Source organism: Cucurbita maxima, unplaced genomic scaffold (genome assembly GCF_002738345.1).
Source record: "Cucurbita maxima cultivar Rimu unplaced genomic scaffold, Cmax_1.0 Cma_Scf00001, whole genome shotgun sequence".
Lineage (NCBI taxonomy): Eukaryota > Viridiplantae > Streptophyta > Magnoliopsida > Cucurbitales > Cucurbitaceae > Cucurbita > Cucurbita maxima.
The window spans coordinates 1,154,249-1,163,581 of NW_019272017.1; the positions used below are offsets into that span (position 1 = coordinate 1,154,249).

Genomic DNA, 9,333 nt, shown 5'->3' on the forward strand with positions numbered 1-9,333 from the left:
TTATATTTGATAACAATATATTCTTCTCTTCAGCCGAAGTGGGATCTCACAGTCCACCCCTTGGGGGCCAATGTCCTCTCTATCACACCACCCAGTGTTTGACTCTTATACCATTGTAATAGCTCAAGCTCACCGCTAACAAATATTATCCGCTTTGGCTCATTATATATTGTCGTTAGCTTTACGGTTTTAGAACGCGTTTGCTAGAGAGGTTTCCACACTCTTATAAGAAATATTTCGTTTCTCTCTCCAACTGATGTGGGATCTCACAATCCACCCCTTGGGGGCCCAATATTATGGTTGGCACACGGCCTGATGTCTAGCTCTGATACCATAGTAACAGTCCAAGCCATCCGCCAATATATTATCCGCTTTGGTTCATTACGTATTATCGTCAGTCTCACAGTTTTAAAACGTGTCTGTTATGAAGAGGTTTCTACACTCTTATAAGAAATGTTTCGTTTCCCTCTCTGACTGATATGAGATCTCACACTAACCGTATTTTCTAGCCCAATTATACACGATTTCACCAACCAAAGCTCTTCGAAAATGGCGCTGGTGCTTCATGTAGACAAAAACAATCACTATGGAATATATAAGAAAAACAGATGTGGACATTAGTAAACGGATGAACAGAAGAAGAAACAGAGCAATTCCTAGACAGTGATGAATACACAGTTTTATTGGCGGCATAAGAAACTGGCAATCAGTCCCATACTTCGGATCATGCAGCATTCACCTTGGCCTCCCAACCCAGAATTACATGTTCCGGGGCAGCCTTCGTCTTCACGAACGATTCTCGAGCGAAAAGCAACTACAAAATCAACAGTCCAACCAGCAAAAATTGATCACAGACTATTATATACCCCAAGCTTCCCTCTTCCCACACCTTCTACTATGATTGAACTATATCGATCCTGTTCATTTCCAAATCCAAGAATCTAGACGAACTCGTGTCGACACTCGTCAAGGTTATATTTGAGTTGTAAGTTCATCCTAGGATTCTCTACACACACGACACGACACGACATGCCCCCTAATAACAAATATAAAGGTGATACTACACCGTACCTTTTTGTATGCAGATAAACAGGCTAAGTTTTGGGGGATATGAAAGTTCTTGAAATGGGCAAGAGCAATATCAAGATGGTACAACTTTGGTGCCAGACTCAAATCAACAGCACCTATCTTCGCTCCAGCGACATAAGGACCCTGCCACCATGAGACAGAAGAGCTAAATCATGAACACTTTGAACTAGTTTATGATATAGTTTACACACACATACATGAGCCATGAGATGCTTGTCCAATGCCTTCAGCTCTCTGAGCAAAACCTGCTCTGAACAATCATTCGGGTCCTTGCTTCTCAAGAATTTCCCAAAAGCAGGGCCTATTTTTGATCCTCTAGTAGCCAAAGTAAAGAGGGGACAATTGTATCATAACCAAATAAGGCATAAGCTTCTTATGTTAAAGAAAAATCAAATGCAACCGCTTATTTCAAGGTTTTAAAATGCGTCTAGGGAGAGGTTTACACCCTTATAAGGAGTTCTTCGTTCCACTCTTGAGCTAGGCAAACGAAATATTCCTTATAAGAGTATGAAAACCTCTTACTAGCATACGCGTTTTAAATCGTGAGATTGCGGCGATACATAACAGACCAAAACAGACAATATCTGCTAGTAGTGGGCTTGGACGGTTACCCCTAACCAAAAGAAGAGAAGGCTTACACAGAAGAAAATTGTGGGGGAGTAAGAAGAGAAGGGTTTGGAAACTTGTCCTCAAGAATCCTCACAATGACATCAGAATCAGGAACCCATTGACAATCAATCTTCGCCACCGGCACCTTCCCTTCTGGGCTCACTCCCAAGAACCTGTCAAAACCATGAACAATCCACACAACCCCATTTTCTTTAAACCCCTCTTTTTCTTATAAAACAAATGTAATCGAGAAATTACCAACAGGGTTTATCGGATAAATTGATGAGATGCAATATGTAAGGAACTTTCTTCTCCTCCAAAGTTAAGAGAACCCTCTGAGTGAAAGGACCTGCAAGAAAGAAAAAATTGAAACAGAAAAACTCCAAGTTTTTGCTGAGGAGATGAAATGGAAAGAAGAACATACAATCTCCGATGACATTGAGTGCACCAACGGCAGCCTTGACAGCAACTTCAATGGCCATTTTCTGATCGAGGGGGTAGGAATTTGGGTACAAATTGAAGTTTTGTGCTGTCTATTGCCATGGCGGATCGGGGAAATTTAAGAAAGATGATAACAAGGTACAGAAGAACATTCAGCCAGGAATTTGATACCTCCAGAGATTTCAAAACCTTTTTTGCGAGTCTTCTGACATTGATTGATTCATGGGAGGATTCTCTTTCTAGAATAAAATTAGTTTCGACATGGGGTTTCGAATATGATCCCAAAAATTTCCCATATTCATCAACCTTATCACTGATGGGTTGACAAAAAAACAGGACAAAGGGAGATCGCTGTAGCTCGTCTCAAGTATTTTCAGCTCAACAAGTCCAACCTGTGGCAGAATCTCTCCAGCTTCTAGTCATAAAATTATAGTTCAGTATCAATCGTTTTTAAATTTTTAAATTTTGTTTGAATTGTTCGATAAAATCAGGTTGACCTATAATAACTCGTCTGAAGTTTAATAGTGTTGTTAGTTAGTAGTTGAGTGTGAGTTAAGGAAATCTACTATTTCACTATTGCTCGAATCTAGTTCACAGGCCCCAACAGTCGTCGATTCAGCATATTGAGCATTCGAGCTATCCATTCCGGTCTTGTTTCATTTTAAATTCAAATGATTTTGAATCAACACTAAATTGTCGAATCTTTTCGGTTCAGTTTCGGGTTTGCTCTTGGGTTGTCTCTAACCATATATTTGGTTGAGTTTAACTTGGGTGAGAATCGGAAAATTGGCATCATTTTGTGAAGTCCCCTATGGCTCAAGTAAAAATTTCACTAACCAAAGTTCTCCCAGAATGGTGCAGCTGTAACCGTAAGTTTCTAGTCGACAGAAGAATAATCAATATGCAAATGAGAAGAAGAAACAGAGTTATTCCTAAACATAGACACAGACATAGACACTCTTAATGACGAGGCATAGGACATAGCAAAGACAGTTCCAAGCTTAGGATCATAAACTTGGGTCAAAAACATCCAGCTCATGCATCATTCACTTTGGCCTCCCAACCAGAAATTACATGTTCCGGGGCAGCCTTCGTCTTCACGAAAGATTCTCGAGCGAAAAGCAACTGCAAAATCAACAATCCAACCAATTACAACTGATCAAAGCATATCATATAATGTATGTATCCATTGTACCCTTTGTTGTGTTCGAATACATATCGATCCCAACCATTTCAAACTGGAGAAACCAGATGAACTCGCACTCCACTCATTAGGGTTACATTTCATTTGTGCATAAATAACTAGTTTAGTGGGAGTAGTTACATTGAATTTGTCATCTACACTTAACCCTCGAACAAAGTATACCATAGACCCTTCCCTTGAGACCTCCTTCTTTGGGGCTCTTGATCAGCCTTCCCTTAATCGAGGCTCGACTCCTTCTTTTGAGCCCTCGAACAAAGTACACCCTTTATTCGACACTTGAATCATCTTTGACTACACCTTCGAGACTCACCACTTCTTGGTTCGACACTTGAGAATTCTATTGGCAAGACTAAGTTAAGGACATGACTCAGATACCATGTTAGGAATCACGAACCTCCACAATGGTATGACATTGTTCATTTAGTTTTCCCAAAATGCCTCATACTAATGGAGATAGTGTTCTTTATTTATAAACTCATGATCTTCCTCTTAATTAACCCATGTGGAGTACTACTCTCAATAATCCTCAACATAAGCCTGATACTAGTTTATAAAAATCAAATTGAATTATAAATCATAAACTATATAACGTCTCTGCAACAACATCGTACCTCTTTGTATTTGGATAGACTGGTTAAGTTTTCAGGGAAAATCCACTTCTTGAAATGGCCAAGTGCGACATCAAGATGGTATAGCTTCGGTGCCAGACTCAAATCAACAGCGGTAACCTTTTCTCCAGCAACATAAGGACCCTGGTACCAAATAGCATTGCCAAATATGAAATGAGTAAAATCATGAACTCTGCAATATTGTTTGAAGTACTAGACACGCATACATGAGCCTTGAGATGCTCGTTCAACGCCTTCAATTCTTCAAGCAAAGCCTGCTCCGAACCATCGCTCGGGTCCTTGCTCTTCAAGAATTTTACAAAAGCACCATTTATCTTTGATCCCCTATAAGCCAAAGTAAAGAGTGGATGGAAAGCAAATAAGGCCCAAGCTTCATATGTTAACAGAAATATAATCAGACATGGAAGGGGGAACAAATCAAACCAAAAAGGAAAAAGCCTTACACGGAAGAAAATTCAGGTGGAGTCGCAAGAAAAGGCTCGGGATACTTCTCCTCAAGAATTCCAACAATGACATCTGAGTCGGGAACCCATCTGTCGTCAATCTTGGCCACCGGCACCTTCCCTTCTGGGCTCACTTCCAGGAACCTGCCAAAACCATTAACAGTCCACATAACCCCCTTTGCTTGAAGTCAATACCCTCTTTTACTTGTAAACCCAAATGGAACTAAAATACAAGCCAAGTTTCGAGATATTACCAACAGGGTTTGTCGGATAAATCGATGAGATGCCATTTGTAAGGAACTTTCTTCTCCTCCAAAGTCAAAAGAACCCTCTGAGCAAAAGGGCCTGCAAGAAAAAATCACCCAAAAGCAAAACTAATAAAACCTCAAACAATTTTTTGATGAGAAGATGAAAGGGAAAGAACATACAGTCTCCAATAACATCGAGTGCACCAACAGCAGCCTTGACAGCAACCTCAATGGCCTAGCAACGACAGTCCAATGCTTAAGATTATAACACCAATAATTTCATAACTTGGGATGAAAACATCTCCTGGTACATGCAGCATTCACCTTGGGCTCACAATCAGAAACTACATGTTCTGCGACAGAATTAGCCTTGGGCTCACTATCCGAAACTACAGGTTCGGTGGCAGCATTCACCTTGGGCTCACTATCAGAAATTACAGGTACTGCAGCAGCATTCACCTTGGGCTCCCAACCAGAAATTACATGTTCTGGGGCAGCCTTTGTTTTCATGAAAGATTCTCGAGCGAAAAGCAACTGCAAATTCGATCCAAACAACAACAATTGATCAGAATCATATTGTGCATCCATTGTATACTTGTCCACACTACGTTGCTCCCCTCCTGTCCCTTCTATTCTTCCCATTTTCTTACTGTTTAAAACACAATTCTTTATCATTTTCTTACTGATCCCAATAATTTTCAACACCAAGAAACTAGAACTCGCGTCCCCACTCATCACTTTTAAATTTGACTTGTGCATACCAAACTAAGTTTAGTGAGAGTATTTACATTGAATCTGACTGTCTTCGCTTAAAAGAAGCACATAGTTTATTCTAGGATTCCCTATAAGTCATACATACACACCATTACAGCACGGTCAAGTTTAGTTGAGCTTGAAAGCAACCAGCACACAGTAGACTTCAAACTGCAGGTGATCTAAGAAGCTAGCGAAGTCTAAGCACAGAGAGGGCAAAAGAAGAAACTAATAACAAATATAAACCTGAAACTGGCTTGAAGAGATCTGATTGAATTATAAAACACAAACTGTATAACATCAGGCCTACATCATACCTCTTTGTATTTGGATAAACTGTTTAAGTTTACAGGGAATATCCACTTCTTGAAATGGCCAAGAGCAATATCGAGATTGTACAACTTTGGTGCCAGACTCAAATCAACAGCAGTGACCTTCTCTCCAGCAACATAAGGACCCTGGTACCACATGGAATAGCCAAAAATGACGAGTAAAATCATAAATGCTTTAACATAGTTGTTTGATATATTCAACACACATACATGAGCCTTAAGATGCTCATCCAACGCCTTCAACTCTTCAAGCAAAGCCAGCTCCGAACCATCATTTGGGTCCTTGCTCTTCAACATTTTCACGAAAGCACCATTTATCTTTGATCCCCTATGAGCCAAATTATGATTCAAATGCTTGCTTCGTGGATTATAAGGTAGTGAAACGAGAAATTGTACAGTTCAGAAATAGTGTCATGATTTTAATTCTTCAACCAAACCAGTTAAAGATTAAGTTGTCTTAATCTGGATTAGTACTTCTAATCTGAATTGTTGAAAACATTACTGAACAAAAGAAACATACTAAGACATGGAACTAGGACTAAATCAAATCGAAAAAGGCCTTACACAGAAGAAAATTCAGGTGGAGTAACAAGAGAAGGCTCAGGGTACTTCTCCTCAAGAATCCCCACAATGACATCAGAATCAGGAACCCATTTGTCATCAAACTTCACCACAGGCACCTTCCCTTCTGGGCTCACTTCCAAAAACCTACCAAAATCATTAACAATCAACACAACCCCATTTGCTTCAAATTTAACCAAATTTCGAGAAATTACCAAATGGGTTTATCGGATAAATTGATGAGATGCAGTTTGTATGGAACTTTCTTCTCCTCTAAAGTTAAGAGAACCCTCTGAGAGAAAGGACCTACAAGAAAAGGGGGGGAAAACGATTCCCAATCGAAAAATTGAAACAAAAAACTCTAATAAGTCTTTGCTGAGAAGATGAAAGGGAAAGAAGAACATACAGTCTCCAATGACATTGGGTGCACCAATGGCAGCCTTGACAGCAACTTCAATGGCCATTTTCTGATCGATGGGGCAACTGGGGAACTACGAAAGTGGGAATTACGGAAGAAACTAAGGATATGAATGGCGAGTGAGTGCGGGAATTTGGGTACAAAATGAAGTTCTGCGCTCTCGATCGCCATGGCGGGTTGGGGAAATTATAGGGAGAGGATAAGAAGGTACAGAACATCCAGCCAGGAACTCGGTGTCTCGAGAAATTTCAAAGCATTTCTTCGGAGACTTCTGGCATTGATCGATAAGATGAGAGGATTCTTTATGAAGAAAAAGTATCAATAAAGAGTTTCGATGCCGAATATGATCCGAAATTCGTCCATCTTCATAGATCACTGGAGCTCGCGCTCATCTGAAGCCCGCGTTTCTATTTTTTGTTTTTTTCCTTCTAATTAAAAATAATAATTTTTACCTCTCTGCGTTAGAGAGTTGTATCCAAATTTGTAATTTTTATCGTATATTTCTCTCTTATTAATCCAAGCCCTAATTTTAATGTAAAAATCTCAATACATTCATTAATTTTATTATTAAAAAAACTTACAAAAAAATTAAGTATATTATTATAAATGTAAAAATATGCCGATTAAATTCAAATAATATCTATCCTAATCAACCCAAATATTAATAGAATATTTTTTTTCTAAAGAATATTATAAAAGGAATACTCGTAAAAAGTATTGAATACAAATTAACCCTCATTTTTGTCAACCATTCCATTTATGTTTGTATATTTATTCTTTATACTTATAATAACCGACCAAATTGATGAGAATTCAAGTCCATAGCTAATAGATAATGTCCACTTTGGTTCATCACGCATCATCGTCAACCTCAGTTTTAAATGCATTATTTTATTGAAGCATAAATAAAAATACACTAGTTCTGGAAACTAGTTCTGGAAACGACGGAAAATAGCAAACACATAACCATTCTCAAGATTAAACTAAACCCCCAATGATTTCATAACTTGGGGTGAACACTTATCTTGATTCATTTAGGATTCACCTTAGGCTCCCATCCTGCAATCACATATTTCGGCTCAGCCTTCGTCTTCACGAACGATTCTCGAGCGAAAAGCAACTGCAAAAGCAACAACTAGATGAACTCACATCCCACGAGCTATGTAACGTTTGTGCAACGACATCATACCTCTTTGTAGGCGATTAAGCTGGCTAACTCTTTGGGGATAGACCAATTCTTGAAATGGCTAAGAGCAACATCAAGATGGTACAACTTTGGTGCAAGACTCAAGTCGACAGCAGTTACCTTGTCTCCAGCAACATAAGGACCCTAGCACCATGTGGGATTGCATCAAATGAGGAGTGAACCATAAGCACTTTTAAATAATTGTTCTATGTATCAGACATGCATACATGAGCCTTAAGATGCTCGTCGAATGCCTTCAACTCTTCAAGGAGAGCCTGCTCTGAACCATCATTTGCATCCTTGCTCTTCAAGAATTTTACAAATGCATCAAATATCTTTGATCCCCTATATAAGCCAAAGTAAAGAGAATTACAATCTTGCTAAATTAATCGGTGTAAGAGCCCAAGCTTACCACTCGCAGATATTGTTCTTTTTGGACTTTCCCTTCTTGCCTTTCTCTCAAAATTTTAAAACATGTCTGCTAAAGAGAGGTCTCCACACCATTGTAAGAAATGCTTCATTCCCCTCTCCAGCCGATGTGGAATCTCATAATCCAATCCCCTTGGACGCGTATCTGACTCTGATATCATTTGTAACAACTCAAGCTCACCACTAACACATATTGTCCTCTTTCGACTTTCTCTTTTAAAACGCGTCTATTAGGGAGAGGTTTCCACACCCTTGTAAAGGAATGTTTCATGCTCCTCTCGAGCAGACGTGGGATCTCACAATCCACCCCCCTTGGGGCTCAACGTCCTTACTAGCACACCGCTCCGTGTCTGACTCTGATACCATTTGTAACAATCCAAGCCCACCACTAGCAGATGAACTTTCCCTTATGGACTTTCTCTCAAGGTTTTAAGCCCACCACTAACAGATATTGTTCTCTTTGAACTTTCTCTTATGGACTTTCTCTCAAGGTTTAAAACGCGTCAGTTAGAGAGAAGTTTTCATACCTAATTCTCATCTCCATTCAATGTGGGATCTCACACTGGTATTAAGTTGTTGTCAAAGCCAATTAAAGATTAAAAGTACAAACTTTAACCCGTTATCCGTTACGTATCACCGTCAGTCTCACGGTTTCAAAATGCGTCTACTAGGAGAGATTTCTACACCCTTATAAGAAATCTTTCGTTCTCCTCTCCAACCAAGGTGGGATCTCACAATCCACCCTCTTAGAGGCCTAGCATCGTTGCTGGCACACTGCTCGGTATCCGACTCTGATACCATTTGTAACAACTCAAGGCCTTTATTAGCAGATATTGTCCGCTTTAGTACATTACATATCACTATTAGCCTCATCGCTTTAAAACACCTCTACTCGAAGAAGTTTCTACACCCGTACAATAAATATTTCGTTTCGTTCTCCAATCATTCGATCTCACATTTTCTTACAAAAAAAAAAAAAAAAAAAAAAAAA

At 39.4% G+C, this 9,333-nt stretch overlaps 3 protein-coding genes across 5 annotated transcripts in view; all 3 read right to left on the reverse strand.

Annotated features, from left to right (window-relative positions):
- Positions 1 to 568: 568 nt before the first annotated feature.
- Positions 569 to 2,301, reverse strand: LOC111483885 (glutathione S-transferase DHAR2-like). The gene is made up of 6 exons (XM_023130259.1): positions 2,123 to 2,301; positions 1,957 to 2,047; positions 1,728 to 1,871; positions 1,287 to 1,404; positions 1,072 to 1,212; positions 569 to 814 (listed from the first exon to the last, which is right to left on the reverse strand). The coding sequence occupies exons 1-6, from the start codon at positions 2,178 to 2,180 to the stop codon at positions 725 to 727; spliced, it is 642 nt and encodes a 213-aa protein (XP_022986027.1). The 5' UTR covers positions 2,181 to 2,301; the 3' UTR covers positions 569 to 724.
- Positions 2,302 to 2,951: 650 nt separating this feature from the next.
- On the reverse strand, positions 2,952 to 7,128 carry LOC111483829 (probable glutathione S-transferase DHAR2, chloroplastic). 3 transcript variants are annotated; one of them, XM_023130186.1, is made up of 12 exons: positions 6,716 to 7,128; positions 6,525 to 6,615; positions 6,313 to 6,456; positions 5,959 to 6,076; positions 5,734 to 5,874; positions 5,078 to 5,197; positions 4,844 to 4,898; positions 4,670 to 4,760; positions 4,416 to 4,559; positions 4,179 to 4,296; positions 3,955 to 4,095; positions 2,952 to 3,264 (listed from the first exon to the last, which is right to left on the reverse strand). In XM_023130186.1, the coding sequence occupies exons 1-12, from the start codon at positions 6,771 to 6,773 to the stop codon at positions 3,175 to 3,177; spliced, it is 1,311 nt and encodes a 436-aa protein (XP_022985954.1). In that variant the 5' UTR covers positions 6,774 to 7,128; the 3' UTR covers positions 2,952 to 3,174. The 3 variants fall into 3 exon arrangements, with proteins under 3 accessions (XP_022985954.1, XP_022985944.1, XP_022985936.1); XM_023130176.1 differs by having other exon boundaries at positions 5,033 to 5,197; XM_023130168.1 differs by having other exon boundaries at positions 4,988 to 5,197.
- Positions 7,129 to 7,589: 461 nt separating this feature from the next.
- The window catches only part of LOC111483874 (glutathione S-transferase DHAR2-like), a 2,828-nt gene continuing 1,084 nt past the window's right edge, over positions 7,590 to 9,333 (reverse strand). Inside the window, exons 4-6 of the mRNA XM_023130247.1 lie at positions 8,141 to 8,258; positions 7,917 to 8,057; positions 7,590 to 7,847 (exon numbers count right to left, since the gene is read on the reverse strand). Of these exons, the coding sequence (XP_022986015.1) occupies positions 7,758 to 7,847; positions 7,917 to 8,057; positions 8,141 to 8,258 (349 nt within the window). The 3' untranslated portion in view covers positions 7,590 to 7,757. The remainder of the gene's footprint in view (positions 7,848 to 7,916; positions 8,058 to 8,140; positions 8,259 to 9,333) is intronic.

What these genes read in the sequence shown, in the direction of transcription:
- LOC111483885 (XM_023130259.1), bottom strand. Translation starts at nt 2,180, where the DNA reads ATGGCCATTGAAGTTGCTGTCAAGGCTGCCGTTGGTGCACTCAATGTC. An exon ending in CCCCCACAATTTTCTTCTGT is followed by an intron (nt 1,405 to 1,727) that starts GTAAGCCTTCTC and finishes TTTGGCTACTAG; the next exon opens with AGGATCAAAAATAGGCCCTG. An exon ending in GTTTATCTGCATACAAAAAG is followed by an intron (nt 815 to 1,071) that starts GTACGGTGTAGT and finishes TTGATTTTGTAG; the next exon opens with TTGCTTTTCGCTCGAGAATC.
- LOC111483829 (XM_023130168.1), bottom strand. Translation starts at nt 6,773, where the DNA reads ATGGCCATTGAAGTTGCTGTCAAGGCTGCCATTGGTGCACCCAATGTC. An exon ending in ACTCGATGTTATTGGAGACT is followed by an intron (nt 4,761 to 4,843) that starts GTATGTTCTTTC and finishes TTTTTCTTGCAG; the next exon opens with GCCCTTTTGCTCAGAGGGTT. An exon ending in TTATCCGACAAACCCTGTTG is followed by an intron (nt 4,560 to 4,669) that starts GTAATATCTCGA and finishes TGGTTTTGGCAG; the next exon opens with GTTCCTGGAAGTGAGCCCAG.